Source organism: Heterocephalus glaber, unplaced genomic scaffold (assembly GCF_053883595.1).
Source record: "Heterocephalus glaber isolate CG9 unplaced genomic scaffold, H.glaber_assembly_v1.0 deba00001662, whole genome shotgun sequence".
In the NCBI taxonomy this organism is placed as follows: domain Eukaryota; kingdom Metazoa; phylum Chordata; class Mammalia; order Rodentia; family Bathyergidae; genus Heterocephalus; species Heterocephalus glaber.
Window position 1 is genome coordinate 4,394,276 of NW_028258403.1, and position 15,417 is coordinate 4,409,692.

A 15,417-nucleotide genomic window follows, 5' to 3' on the forward strand; every position below is an offset into this window, starting at 1 on the left:
CTCCTGCATGCACATGCAGCTAGACCACATGCACACAGACCGTGGCATGGCCTGCCTGAGGGACAAAGCCCAGTCTAATGCTACTGTGGCCACTCTCCTCCATAGGTCCAAGGGAGCCTCCCGAGTCACTCATCTTCCACTGCTCGCCTTCTACTGGGGCCTCCAGGTGGCCAGGGCTCCTGTGTAACAGGCACATGAGGTTGCTGTGGATGCATCTCTTAGGGTTCTGGGCCCAGAGGACATACACATTTCCTCTTTGCTGCCTTAACTCCTGAAAACATGGTAGTCCATTGTCATTTCACAGGAATTCCCCCTTAATGTGACAGGTGGCCTTGGAAGTAGTTGAGTGGGGCTGTGCCCCAAGGGCAAGGGGCTTTCTAAGAACCTGGGTGGTCTCCTTGGACCACATATGTGGAAATCATCCAGTATCTATCTGATGGCTTCGAGAGAACATTCTGGAAGTGGCAGGAAGGGATATGGGGGCAGGGTAAGGGGAGCAGATCTCTGGATGTGTGGAGCAAGAATGAGGGGGTCTAGGGTACACTCATGCTTCTGGGTTCCCAGAGAGTTCTGGGGTGGAGACTGTGGCTGAAAGGCTTTCACTGACAAATACTTTCCACTCTTCTCCAACCTCTCACTTCATGTTCTCCACCTGAGCCTCGTGGTGGATGACAGCGGCTGCCTGTTGAGTGGGGAGGAGCCCTGCATTCTCAGGACATCCAGGGTGAACCCATCCTACATGCAGTCTGGTTCCAGAACACTCATGGGAGGCCAGACCCACAGGCCCCTGCAGACACAGACAAGCCCACCACAGACACATGGAGCAATGCACACAGCAGAGCTGCCCCAGCTGGGGAAGGGCCCAGGCAGCACTCACCGGGAGGAAGTGAAGAGAGATCCATTAACTCCTCCAAATGTGGACAGGGCAACTGAAATGGGCATGATCCAGGCCATGACCCCTAGAAGCTTCTCTCCAAAAGTCTGGGAGGGAAAAACAAAAGCGGAAGTGGAAAAGGTGAGCAGCACTCCTCATCTTCAGCTTGCTCATCTCTGCTGGAGCACCTGTCTCCCGGCCCCACTGCTGATTCTCTCAGCCCCTGCCTGCACCGCTGTGTCCATGGTGATGACGGCACAGGCTCTGAGAAAGTAACTGAAGAGCATTATGCTGCTCATGTTAACATTAATTAGCTAACATTTATTATCCTTGTTTTAGGGATGAGGGAACTGTGGCAACAGTGATCAAGTGGCTCACCTCAGATCATACACCCAGGAAGAGGAGGGCCCAGGGTTGGGGGCCAAGTGGTGTAAACCCAGGCCCCAAGTACCCAACATAATTTCTCCACACTTGTGAATCAGGCAGATCTCAGTCCAAATCCTAGCTCCCCCTTGAGCAAGGCTTGTAAATGTCCTGCCCCAGTGCTTCCGAGTAACTGAACCTAGGGCCTGTTGCATGCTAGGCAACTACAGGGCAACATCTTCAGCCCCAGGTTTGTAGTTATTATTATTATTATTGTTGTTGTTGTTATATTCTTCAGACAGGCTCTTGCTGCGTAGTCTAGGCTGGCCTTGAACTCATGGTTTTTCTGCCTCAGCCTCCTGAGTGCTGGGGTTTATAATTTTTAGGCTCAGTTTCTCATCTGTAAAACATGCATGATTCTTAACTCACAGGATAAGAATTTTTAACCAGTCACTACTACAGTTGAGAAAGCCAAGGCTGTAAATCTATAGATAAATCTTCATGGACCCAGGAATTATAAAACGCAGGGGACTAGCCTTCTCTGTACACTCTGAGCCAGTTTTACAGCACACAGCTGGGGAGTTGTCTAAAATAGCTGTCCTGCTAGAGAAGGCTGTTGGTCATAGGAACATGGGTGCTGCCACGGGGGATGGCAGGGTGCTTTCTTCATGTTCTTAGAGATGACCTCAGTGACGGCACTGTCTGGCAGGGTGGGGTCGTAGCCCAGACTGAAGCCAGGTGAGGGAGCAGCCTGGCTCCTAGGCTTTCCTCAGATATCCAGGACCCCAGCCCCTTGGATCTGCATGATCTTCCCCAAAGAACACAAACTACTCCAATTCTGAACTGCTTACCAGCACCCACTTTTCCCTGATGAGCAGTCAGCTTCTCGGTTCCCAGAGAGGAAACAGAGGTGGAGAGAAATGGTGTGCCCTGTGCAAGGTTCTGTCTTTGTGAGGAGCAGCCTGTCTCCTTTACACAAGCCTCACAGTCAGAGTTTAAAGTGCACTACGTCAGCAGCCAGCAGACTTGCTCTGTAAAGAGTCAGATACTACATATTTTGGCTTCTTAGGCTGTACAGATTCAGTAGTAACCACTCAGTTCTGCATGGTAGCTGCTCTGGGTATAACCAGCCATCAGTTTGCTCCTGGACACTTGAGAATCCCATGTTGAGGACACACATGGATTCTGCACTGAGGACTTGGGATGATTTCCAATTCCACAAGCTCATGGATCAGGGAAAAGTGAGTGGGACTAAACAGGCAAATCTATGTCACCATTCTGGGTTTGTTTTCTTACCACAGCGACTGCGTTTGATGCCAGCAGCTCCTGGGGGGACATTGCAGTAACATACGCGACATTGGCAAAGACATACACAAATGTGACCAGTGGGATGGAGATGAAGATGGCTCTGGGAAGGTTCCTGTAGAGGGAGAGGAGGTGAGAAGGAGGCCTGTGTCTGGGATGCTGCTTTGGCGAGGGGTCTGTATGAGGGTAGCCTTGCTTTGCACCTGAGTGGTGCTTTCTGTACCTAGGAGGTGGGCTTTATCTAATCAGGGCAGAATAATTTAAAGGTAATGAAACAGCTCTGGCTGGAAATACATTCCATACCTGCTGATGTCTTTTTGACCCAGATCTCTACCTTTCCATCTGCCTCAAGACATAAGAACTGACCTGTCCTGCAAACAGGATGCCCAGAGGCCTTGTGAAACACAGGTCATTTGCTAAGGCAGTGGGGTTATCTAGCAGTTTTCCGCTTTTAACCTGCTCTGGGACAGTCACAGGACCCTTTCTCCCCTCCTGGCAGGGTGGATGGCAAATGTTTTAAGTTCCTGAGAAATGAACTGTTATGTCAGGAGAGACCAGAGCAGGGTCAGGATGGGGGCTGAGAAGTGGGTAGAGCACATACGCTCCCTTTTCCAGCATGAAGTGTTATGGGCTTTCAAGGGTGAGGGGAAGAACTGGGCTATATCAACTCACTTGTAGGGGTCAACAAGTTCCTCAGTCACATAATTAAGAAAGTTCCAGCCTCCATAGGCAAAGGAGCCCTGAAGGAAAGCCAATGCGATAAGGCCGATGTCTGGTTCTTGGAAATTCTCAAATGCATTCTTTGGCTCGAGCCAGAAGTATTCTCCTGTGGATACAATGGGTAGGATGCTGCTCAGAGAAAGTCTAGGCTCAGCAGCTCCCTCCCTGCCAGCTCTGTTTGGTCTCTAGTGAACTCACCCTACTGGAGAAGCAGGGGTAAATGGAGCAGGGAAATCCACTTCTAGGGATCTCCCAGTACCTGGTAACCATAAGCCCAGCGAGGGTTCAAGTTCAATGCACAGTTCTGAAGTGTATCTTTTTAAACATTTTTAGTTTTATTATACATGTTTGCAGTTCATGCAGTTTACAATCATCTTGGGGAGTGGTTAGATGTACATACCACAGCTTGTTTTTTTTTTTTAAATCCCCTTCCCCTTCTCTCCACCTCCCTCACTCTTCTACCAATTCCCCTAGCCCATTTTTCATTCTCGTTGATATTATCTGTCTTAGCTCATGTTATGGCATATAATGTTTACATTAACTGAGGCTATTACGTTCTTGTACATGGCAGTGTTTCTTTTTATATTTATTTATTTGTTTGTTTGTTTATTTATTTATTTTTTGATACTGGGAATTGGACTCAGGTTCTTGCACTTGCCCAGCAGGTGCAAAACCACTGAGCTAAATCTCCGGCCCTAGTGTTCCTTTTTTAAAGGGTAAAGTTACTTGGAAGGATTGGCCATAGTACACGGTGGGGTGGGGTGGTGGCGGGCGGGTGTCTTGCTGGGCTTTGGAAATACAAGACTGGAGTCACTTGCAGTCTCCTGACCACCTTCCCTGATATTTAAATTTGTCCATTTCCATGAAGAAAGCATGAAGAACAACCCGTTCGGACAGAAGCTTCTATGTTATATTAGTTCCAGCTTGTCTTGCTTGTTTTGTCTGTATTCTATTTCTTTTTAAGGGGTGTGTTTGGTCTGATTTCAGGGCCCTTTAGTAAAGAGCCTTGAAATTAGATTCTCAGTACTTAGCACAGTGTCTTGCATACAGTGTGCCCTCAAAATAGGGTGCTGGGCTGCAGGTATATAGCTCAGTGGTAGAGCAATGGCCTCGCATGTATGAGGCCCTGGGTTCCATTCCTGGCACTACTAGAAGGGAATCTTGTTGAGATTGTGATGAGATATAGTGTAACTAACAATATTTATTAATCTGTAACCAAGCATTTGGACAGGAAATAAGGAGATTAGTGTGATCAGGAGAAAGGATTGAGAACAGATTAGGAGGAACTCACTATCTCTGAAAAGATAGCACAGTGGTTTCCTTAAGTTTTAATTCCTGAAACAAATAACCTGCCAACTGACTTAATCCAATGGATTAAAATAAGGAGGCACATTATGTAGCAATAACTTGTTTCTTGAACAAAACTTTCAAATTCTCCCCACTGCCTTCGGGGCCCACGGGCAGGTGGGAGGTCTCTCTCTCTCTCTCTCTCTCATCTGATTTTCTGTGAGGCAGTGATGCTGAGCAGAGCCTTGTGTGCCATGGGTCCCATGGAAACCAAGTACAGACAGCCTTGGAAAAGATCAAATCCAGTGGGGAATGTTGGCAGGGGCCCCAGGAATGCAGAGCTCTCTCTTGCAGAGATGAGTAATTTTTGAAACACAGAAAATTCTCTTCTTTTGTTCTCCATTTTCAGATATGGACAAGATATGATAGACGTCCAGAGCTTCCCTAAGTTTGAGGCAAAATGGCAATGGAGTCAGAGGTCCAGGGTCTTTACTTAGCTGTTTTATAGCCTAGAGGAGAGTGTGGGGAGACAAAACTTAGCAAGCCTTGGAGGAGGTTCCTTATCCTCAACCACCTTGGTGAAGATGGTTTCTCATCCCCTTTGACAAGCAAGTGAAGATGAGCTCTCTCAATGGCAGAACCAGGAAACCCTAGGGCCTGGATGTGCAAGAGGTAGAAAGTTGTGTGGGGCCCTCTTATTCCCATGACACTCACCTTTGCATATCTGTACAACCCCCATGATGATGATCAGGGCCAGAGCCAGAAGCTTCCCAGCTGTAAAGATGTCTTGAACCCGGGTGGCCCATCGCACACTGGAACAGTTGACCCATGTGAGGAGCACTGAAATGACAGAGCCCCAGATGTGCTCTCAGGAGCACGTGAGGTGCAGGATGCCCACTTCACAGTAACACAAGTGCTGCTTGTTCCTGATGATGTGATTTTAACAGGTGAGCCAAACGTCTTATAAGCTCAGCCCCAGTGGCCAGAAACTTTGGTTCCATTGATAGGTTACAAATAGGGATTACATGCCCCAAATCAGCACTCGGTCAGAGCATGCCCTGTCCAGGGCCAGAAGCCAGAAGCAGCCAAGAACTGGCTTGAGGGGTAAAATCAGCATCAGAGCACCAGGGTGGGCTTGGTATTCAAACCACTGTCTGTGCAGGTAGAGCCCTGAGCAGCTGGTGGATCTTGGATGTTACCTTCTTGAGCCTGATTTGGGGACCACAGAGGTGAAGGCACTCTTTTGTGACTTAGCTTTTCCAGATATAATCTATATTTAGTAAACATTCATCTTTTTTTTTTTTTGGGTACTGGGGATCAAACTCAGAACCTTGCACTTACGAGGCAGGTGGTAGCACCACTGAGCTAAATCTCTGGCCCAACATTCATCTTTTTAAAGATGAGATTTAATAAATATATTTAATGGCACCATCACTATCACACTCAGTATACAGAACATTTTCAATGCCACAGAAAGTTGTCTCTATGTTATGTTCCTCTGTACTCAGCCAATCCTCTCCCCTCATTTCTGGCAACCACTAATTTGATTTCTCTCCTGATAGTTTTGTCTTTTCCAGAATGGTGCTTAAGTGGAATCATAGACTATGTAAGCTTTTGTGTCTGGCTTCTTCAACTGAACGTAATTCCTTGAAATCTATTCATGTTGCTGCATAGATTAGTAGTTACTTTCTTTTTATTGTTAAATGCTATTCCATTATATCGATGCATCAGTTACTTTTCTGTTCTGGTGGACATTTGGGTTGATCCCAATGTTGGGTTATTATGTGATAAAGCTTCTATAAGGACTTGCATACAAGTCTTTAAGTGGATTGTAGAGGGCTTTCATTTCTCTTCATTAAAAAAAGTACCCAGAAAAAAAAAATACCCAGAAATAGGATTCTGGTCATATGATAAATATACACGTAACTTTATCAGAAATGCCAAACTTCTTTTCAAAGTGGCTATATAATTTTACATTCCCTCCAGCAACGTATGAGAATTCCTGTGGCTCTGTATCCTTGTCACCATTTGGCAATGTGTGTTTAAAAAAAAAATCTGGTGATTCTACTAGGTGTGTAGTATTTCACTGTGGATTTGACTTGCATTTCTCTAATGACTAATGATGTTGAGCAATGAGTGTTTATTTGGCATCTATCTGATATCTTCTTTGGTGGGATGGGGTCTTTCAACTTAAGCTCCTCACAGTCACAAGGCTCCCACCGAGATGCCAACAACACAGGACCTGTGTGGGCTGAGGGAAGGTTTGGAGGCGAAGTGCTAGGAGGGGCTGTCTCTGCTTTACTGATGCTCTGTCCAACCAATCCACTGGAGCTCTGTGCTATAGGAGTGGGGTTCTCAGTGTCCTGATGGTTGTGAAGTGCTTGAGAATAAAGAAAAAAAAGTCCCCCTGCTTGGCCCTCTCCTAAAAAGGTGGCCAGGACATAGCCTACTACTCAAAAGGTGCACATCAGGGCCGGGGATTTAGCTCAGTGGCACTGCGTCTGCCTTGCAAGAGCAAGATTCTGAGTTCGATCCCTGGTACCCCCCCCCCAAAAGGTGCACATCATATGTGTAAAAACAAGAGAATATTTCTGTCTCTCAAGCCTCCAGGGCTCTGACTTTGAATGGCTGATTAAATTATTTCAATACATTATCCATCAACTACACTTTTATATTCAAGTATTTTCCAACTTCACTTGATTCTGAGAATATTTCAGCAGGGTAGGAAGGTCCTGACATTACTGTCCATCTGTAGTTTTCTTCTCTACACTATCTCCATTTGATAAACTTTTCACTTTTCAAGATCCAGTTCAAATGTCATGTTTCATGAAACTTAGTAGTTTTATTTATTCCTAACAATGTGTGTACAAGGTAAGATACATCGGCCATATTCTATAGACAAGGTACAAAGTTTGTCTTTTCAAACTTCAAACTAGGAGAGTCCCAGACTACTTTGTTTATATCTAATTGTGGTACTTATTTCTTTGTATTAAAATGATCTTGGGGCTTGGGGTGTAGCTCAGCAGGCACAGGACCCTGGGTTCCATCCCCAGAAGCACCAACTAAATAAATAAATAACAAAATAAAATGTTCTGTTTCATTTTTTCCTCTTGTAGACTAGGAGGATAGGCTCTGTAACTTTTTCATGTTTTTAATCCCAGGGCATATCATTGGTGCCTGAAATAGTAGATACTCAATAAATATTTAGTAAATAAAATGCAGTTGGTAATGGTGGCATGTACCTGTAATCTCAGTACTTGGGAGGCTGAAGCAGGAGGATCATGAGTTTGAAACTAGGCTGGGCTATACAGTGAGTTCCTGGCCAGCCTAGGCTACTTAGCAAGACCTTGTCTCAAACAAAACAAAACAAAACAAAACAAAACAAAACAAAACAAAACACATACACACACACACAAACACACACACACACAAAATAAAACAACAACCAAAACCTCAAACAGAACGAAACAAAAAATGAAATGCCACAATCTATAGTCCTCCAATCTCACCTCAATCTACACATTCCACAGTGCACACCAATCTCCCCATACTCCTCAGGAATCTCATTGATAGGAGATACAATCTTTTGTTTCATGGAACCAAAAGAGGAAATTTTCACAGAATCAACACAAAGACTGACTTCAAAAGCAGAATCTCTTGTCTCCTGGTAGAGGAGCTGCTATGCAAGATGTTGTCATATACGGAGAATCAAAACATGTTGTGAGAGCAAGGATTTTAAGTGCCTGAACAGGGAGAACATTTTGTAAATACTCAAATGTTCCAGATGGACAGAGACATCCTAATAATACACACTTGGTTATCTTACTCAATTCAGTAAAGATCATGTGCCTGGTGATGATCCAACCAAAATCACCACAACCGCTGGGGCTGTGACCTCAGCTCCCCAGGGCCCCGAGTCATGCTGGGTACAAGGCTGGGCCCCTCTACCCAGGAATTCAGGCAGACACAAGCAATAACAAGGGAAGGATAGAGGAGACTGATTTACAAAAGAAAGATGAGAAAACAAAACCCAGGTGGCTTGGGGATGGGTAAGGATTACAGAATAAGTAACAGGATCTTGACCTCAGAAAAGAAAATCCTCTTTCACCAAGGGGAGAAGGGCATAGGAAGGAGATGACAAGAAAATGCTTGAGGAAAAAAGGGGCAGAGTAGCAAAACTCAAAGAAATGTCTCTTGCCTCAAGTAAAAGGAAGAATGTAGCCACTTCCACCATGTGCTGGGATAGAAAACATTATCCCCTCTTTACAAGACTGGCCTTGTCAGGGCCGGGGATTTAGCTCAGTGGTTCTGCCGCCTGCCTCGCAAGCACAAGGTCCAGAGTTTGATCCCTGGAACAAAAAAAAAGACTGTCCTTGTCAAGGCAAGCAGAAAGCCTCCTCTGTTGGCTCCATGGTATTCCCAGGGTGACTGGGATGTCTGAAAGATAGGGACATTTTTCAGGTGGCCTTGCTGCTGGTGTTTTCTGTTTTAGCTGGCCTTATCTCTATGGACTTCACAAGAATTCAGCCTTTGACTAATATTTAACCTTTCACCCTCATAGGAATCTTGTAGAAATCAAAAGAAATTCTGAGACTAAGGTAGAGACAGGCAGGCTGCCTATGACCCCTGATCTCCTCAGAACAATGGCTGCGGGCTCCAGCCTTCTCAGGTCTCAGCCTTCTCCCTGAAGCTAGGCTGTGGCAGCTGGTGGCGGGGAGATAGTGTACTTTCAGTCTTTGGTACAGCTTCCACACAGCAGCTGAAACCTGAGCTTCCACCCAGGGAGGAAAGGTCAGAAAGTGTAGGCAATACTTCCTGGGTGCTCGCCAAGCCCTGCCTTGTTCAGGAAGCCTATTGCTGCCTATCTGCTACCCAGCACCCCCTCTGTTGCTAAAGAGTATGGTCCCCCCAGCCTTCAGCTAGACCCCGAATTTTGCGTAGCTGAAATCTAGTGACCTGAAGGAAGATGGGGACTGTAGATGAGGACCATTGGCTACTGTAGCTTGAAACATGAGGGTTTCCATCCATCAATCCATCCATCCATCCATCCATCCATCCATCCATCCATCCATCCATCTATTCACTCACCCACCCACCCACTCACTTGTCCGTCCATCCATCCGTCATGTATACAGTGTGTACCTGTGCTAGGCACTCTGGAATGTGGGGAAGTCATAAGTTAGACAAAGTCACTGCTCTGAGAGAGTGGGCAGCACAGTGGGTGAGATGGGTGAGCTAAGAGATGACCATAAAATAATGTGACAGTGGAGCTATTTGTGCAAGTGAAGGGTGTCCATTAGGAGCCCCTTACTCAGTCTAGGGTCATCCTATAGGAGAAGACTCTAGCAACATGAGTCTTATAATTTTGGTCCAGCTAGACAAAATGAAAAGTACGGCTCTGGTTCTTGTCCTTTATCATCTAGCTGTGGGAATGGGTGCCACTTCTCTAGGTCCCCATAGAATTCCATCCTTCTTTGTACCTTTTGAGCATTTTTTCCTCCCTTTCTTTTTTGTTTCTTAGGTAAAACATAAGTTGAAAATGGGGCCAGGAATTTAGCTCAGTGGTTCTGCCACCTGCCCCACAAGCTCAAGGACCCAAGTTCAATCCCTGGTACCAAAAAAACCCAAAAAACAAAAAACAAAAAATAAATGTAAGCTACAAAGACAATCAAGAAGACAAAATTTAAAAAAGATGGAACAAGACAATGGGTGAAGACAAGGACTAATTAATTAATCCACCCAGAATGAAGAATTCAACATCAGGGTGACAGGAGAGACGTAAAGAATGAAGCAAGCAGGAGGTGGGAAATTCAGAACTCAGAAATCTAGTGCCCTGCCCAGAGCCTGGGGCCTCTCAATCATGAAGTAGGGAGGGATGGACTCAACCCTGCCTGCCTTGGCAAAGCTTTGGGATCAGGAGAGAGATGCAGAGTTCCTGTCCTCACCCTGGAGCGGGTGGGCAAGTCCTGTTCCCCATAGAGAAAGTGCCCTCAGCCCCCTTCAACCTTGATCCCCAGACTTTGATCCCCGGGTATCCCAGAAGCCTTTCCCTCACTTCCTCCCCAGGATGATGACAACAGATCTCATGAGGACTTTGGAAGGCAGAATAATAGCCATTCCAAAGATGTCAACTTTCTAATCTCTGGGGATTTGTGAATATGCAAAAAGAACTGCGCATATGTGATTCGGCTAAGGATCTGGAGATGGGGAGCTTATCCTAGATTATCTGGGTGAACCCAATGTAATCACAGCAGTCTTTATGAGAGGGAGCCAGGACTTAGGAATGAGAGGTGATGATGCAGAGAGTGAGGAGGATAAAGAGAGACTGATTTGAAAACGCTATGTCCGGCTTTGAAGACAGAAGGAGGTCCCTGAAAAAGGCAAGGAAACAACTTTTCCAGAGCCTCCAGTGCTACATAGCCTTGTGGATACCTCAGCTTAGGACTTCTGACCTCCAGTCCTATATAAGATGATAAATATGGGCAGTTTTAAGCCACTGGGGTTGTTATAATTTGTTACATTAGCAACAGGAAATACAGGGCCAGACATCACACAGAAAGACAAGAAGGCAGGGGCATATCCTTCAAGAGAAGAGCTTTTAAAGAGCAACCAGGAGGAGCTGGGGATGTAGCTCAGAGGTAGAATATTTTCTTAGCATGCATGAGGCCCTGGGTTCCATCACAGCACCAAAAAGCACAAACAAAACCAGAACAACCAGGCAACATACACTCAGATCCCAGGGGGAGTGTCTATCCACGGTTCTTGCAGGACACCAGGAGGAGGGAGGAAGAGGGACTCCCTAGAAGTGGGTCATGAAGGTGAGGTCAACAATGTGCTAATGCGGTTGGCACACTTACATACCACCTGACAGCATCCCAACTCTCCAAGCTCTCTACCCCTGGCTGGGGTCCTATAGCTAGAGTGCCACTACCTCCTCTCCCTCCTCTTGGTGACTCAACACAGTAACAAGCAAGCTTGCCCTGCAACTCTAGCAATGCTCTTCCTCTCTCCTCCTTTTAGAAAAATGTCGGAAGAAAGACACAGTATCTCTCCCCCCCCCCCGTTTTTTTTTTTTTGGTACCAGGGATCGAACTCGGGTCCTTGTGCTTGTGCAGCAGGAGGCGAAACCACTGAGCTAAATCCCCAGCCCTTTTTTAGTGTTTTTGAGATAGGGTCTCCCTGTGTAGTTCAGGCTGGCCTAGAATTTACTATGTAGTCCAGGCTGGCCTCAAACTCATGGTGATCCTCCTGCCTCAGCCTCCTGAGTGCTGGGATTACAGGCATGTGCCACTACACCCAGCTTCTCTCCTAATCCCAAATTGTTTTCCAATCTCCTCCATATTCCGTACAACTTCAGGCCCCACATACAGCCCAAACTCACATATGAACACAGGGTCCAGACTGTTACAAGTGTCTTGCATGGTGGATAGAGTGCCAGGATGTTCCAGGCATGATTCCTTTGTTGTTGTTTTTTTTTCCAGTACTGGGGATCGAACTCTGGTCCTTTTGCTTTCGAGGCAGATGGTGGAACCACTGAGCTAAATCCCCAGCCCTGATTCCTTTGTTTTTTATCCCTATAATTTTATTCCTCTCCTAATTTTGTGAACCAAAGGCTACAATCAAAGATCCTGAGAGGAATCAAGATGGGGGTGGGGGTGTAGCTCAGTGCTAAAGCACTTGCCTATTATGCACCAGGCCCTGGGTTCAATTCCCAGTACTGCCAAAAAAAAAAAAAAAAAAAAAGATGGAAAGCCAAGAGATTATTTTAAGAGTCCTGCATCTGAGATCATTTTGCAAGTCACAGGGTATAGAGTGGTCATACAGGACACTACTTTGTAGTGGGTAACACTAGGTACTTTGGCCAAGCCTGTGATTTCACTAGGCTGAGTCAACCCAACCTGACTCAGCAGGTGGTGAGGGACATGGAGTTAAGGGCTTATATGTTTTGTAAGGGAAGACTAGGAACAATATTTTGGGGGGAATTTTTTACTTCACTATAGTATAGACTATAAAGAGGCAATTTAAAATTAACATCTCTAGTCCATTTTGAAATAGAACATTAATGAACCACTACCATAAGCAATTCTTTATTTAGGAAGTTTCAAGGATGGATTACATGGCTGGGGTGGGTGGATTAGGGACCTATGGGCTAATATTTTAACAGAAAGCAATGGAGTACTGGTATAATAGATGGTTTAGTTAGCCTGTAAAAACAGCCTAAAATATAATCGGCTGGATAAAAGGAAGCTCACATAATGGAGTTGAGTTAATTCAAATACATGCAGCTAATCTTAGAAATGTAAAGGAAACTACAGGAAGCAAGATAAAAGTCAAAATAAAAATAGATAAGAACCCCTCCTTCCAGGGAAAGAAATTTATTAGGCAAAGTATGCTAAATTAACAGCTCCGCCCTATCCTCCAAGCAGAAGACTTAAGATGGCTGCTTCTCAGAAACCAAGAATTTCGCCCATCATCCACCCCCAGGGTTTAGAAAAGCATTTCCCACAGGATAACTTGTGTCTCTGCCTTGTACTCGTCCCTTATCCATGTCAGAATCAAATATTTCCCCTGAACTTGGTGCACTCTGTTTGGAATTCTTGGTCTAGCTGGTTCATACCCTTTTCAGGAGTGGGCTTGAAGTAGCTAGAAAAGGCTTGTTTTTCTTCTGCATTTCCAGAATGAATCCTCTCCCGGTCTTTTTAGGGAAATGAAAACAGACTGGAGAAGGGGAGGAACATGTGCAGACAGGCAGAAGTCCATAAAGACACATGGTGAAGAAGAGAGGGAAAGGAGCATCAGATACAACAGGAACGAGGAAAGAAGGGGCAGAACAGGACAAATGACAGCGGAAAAGAGCTTGAAAGAGGACTAAAGAGAGAGGGCCAGGATACAGAAAAAGAGGCAACGCGCTATGCAGAAAGCAGCTGAAGAAGGAAACGGTGACGCCAGTTTGTAGAAATCAGAACGCCTTGTTCCTCTCCACAACTTCAAAACAAGCACCTTTCTGGGATGAGGTGCCTTCTCTTTCAAACAGCCATAAATTTCACCTGCCAGAAAGGCTGGCTTCTGAGTCTCACCTTTTGCTGGGGCGTGCAATTCTCTGCCTCCTGCTTCCCTCTGGCCAGCAACCCCCAGATCCCTGGCTCTAGGGCTGCAGCAAGGGGGCAAGGTGACGCCCCTGAGATAGGCCTGTGTTTCCAGGCCGCGCCGAGGGGTGTGGCCAGGCGTGGCTCCCCATAGGCTGGCCCAGCTCCCGGGCAGCAAGTGGGAGCAACCGGGCACGTGTTTCTAATTATGGAAAAGCGGCTTGGGTTTGGGCTGTGTAACCTCGTCTGCTTCCAGACATAGGAGGCTGCCAGGAGGCACTGACAGACCAAGAAAAAACCCAGCCTTGTGAGTTCTAACGGTACACAACCCGAGGCCCCGACAAGAGTCCAGTTGTGCCCACATAAGCTGCTGGCCAGACTCAACCATCCTTCCTCAGCGACCTCAGAGAGGTCTGGGGGGAGATGGGCTAGGAGTGGGAGGCAGGCAGCTTCCTAGAACCCTCCTAGGCTCCTTTCCTACTCCCCGCAGGGCCATGACATTTTTCATATGGGCGAGGGGCCGCATATAGCCTTCAGGCATCCTGCCTATCTAAAACAAAGATTTGTGTTATTGTACATGTAATATAACTTAACTGGGGAAGTTATACATGTAAATAGCTTGACTGGTGAAAGACAAAAACATCAAAACAAAGCAACAGCGACAAAAAAAAAAAAATCAAAGCGGCTTTCTTCATAAATTATGCTTTGATCCTGGCGTCTACAAAGTACACAATGGTGAGTTTGGTTTTGAAGTAGGTCTTGCCTATCTCAGGAGAGTAACATTTTCTCTTCTCATCTAGAAGCACTGACAACCTTTTAAAAGGCTCAGAAGCCTCTCTGAAGAAGAGATGCTATGAGTTTCTGGAAGGGCCACTGTTCTCCAAGGACAACCACTGGAGGAAAGGGGTGCAGAGAAGTACCCAGTCCTGGACTTTTTCAGCTAAGCTCCTGCCCATGCTGCCCGTCCCCTCCCCTCTTACCCTTCCCTCTCCTCCATTGCCAGCTGCTAGACTCGGAGTTCTGCTGAATCACCATCCAGCACTGAGTTCGGCCAAGGAGCCTGAACACCTCACTCAGCATTTTCCAAGAGCTGAAGAGTTCTCTCTTCAGCATTAGCTAAACATGACTCCTGAGCAGGTTGGGGTGGGGGAGAAGAGAAAATGAAGACACCCAGAAATCCAGGAATGTCCTGCTGTGCCACCTAGGGGAGCCTCATTTTCATCCTACTCATGACTTTTCCACCCTAGGTCTAAACAGTTCTTGTTATCTTACTCCCAGTTCTCAGGGCCAGTGCCCAGACACAGAACAAGGCAGATGGTGTTGGGGCTGCACTGCATAGCAAAGTTTGTGTGATTCTCCATCGTGTCCAGTCTTGGAGGACGAGGGTGGGTGCAGGACGTCTGGTGGTCCTTGGACTGGAAGGCTTATGGCCTCTGTGTGTGTTCGTTGAGGTCTGTAAACCTGGACCCAGACTGCAAAGTTCCCCAGATGGTTCAGTTATAACCCAACTCTGAGGGCCACTAGTGCTCACACTTAACTCTCAAAACAGCTGGAGTGGTGCCACATGCTTGTGATCTTGCCGAGTCAGGAGGATTGCCACCAGTTTAAAGCCTGTGTGGGCTGCATAGTGAAACTTTGTCTCAAAAAACAGAAGAAACAATAATAACAACCAACCAAACAAACAAGCAAAATCTACTACTACTCTCAAAACAGATGGGCGGGGGATTTAGCTCAGTGGTTCTGCCGCCTGTCTGGCAAGCGCAAGGACCCAAGTTCGATCCC

The 15,417-nt window shown here is 46.3% G+C and overlaps 1 protein-coding gene and 1 long non-coding RNA gene across 5 annotated transcripts in view; one reads left to right on the forward strand and one right to left on the reverse strand.

Annotated features, from left to right (window-relative positions):
* The window catches only part of LOC147822321 (uncharacterized), a 50,010-nt gene extending 36,573 nt beyond the window's left edge, over nucleotides 1-13,437 (forward strand). Inside the window, exon 3 of the long non-coding RNA XR_015445794.1 lies at nucleotides 13,253-13,437. This is a non-coding gene — a long non-coding RNA (uncharacterized LOC147822321). The remainder of the gene's footprint in view (nucleotides 1-13,252) is intronic.
* Slc7a8 (solute carrier family 7 member 8) overlaps nucleotides 1-15,417 on the reverse strand; it is a 53,134-nt gene that overhangs the window by 10,158 nt on the left and 27,559 nt on the right. For all 4 annotated transcript variants that reach the window (XM_004864179.3, XM_004864177.3, XM_004864178.3 and 1 more), the window contains exons 5-8: nucleotides 5,264-5,389; nucleotides 3,215-3,368; nucleotides 2,534-2,657; nucleotides 878-981 (exon numbers count right to left, since the gene is read on the reverse strand). In XM_004864179.3, the coding sequence (XP_004864236.1) occupies nucleotides 878-981; nucleotides 2,534-2,657; nucleotides 3,215-3,368; nucleotides 5,264-5,389 (508 nt within the window). The remainder of the gene's footprint in view (nucleotides 1-877; nucleotides 982-2,533; nucleotides 2,658-3,214; nucleotides 3,369-5,263; nucleotides 5,390-15,417) is intronic.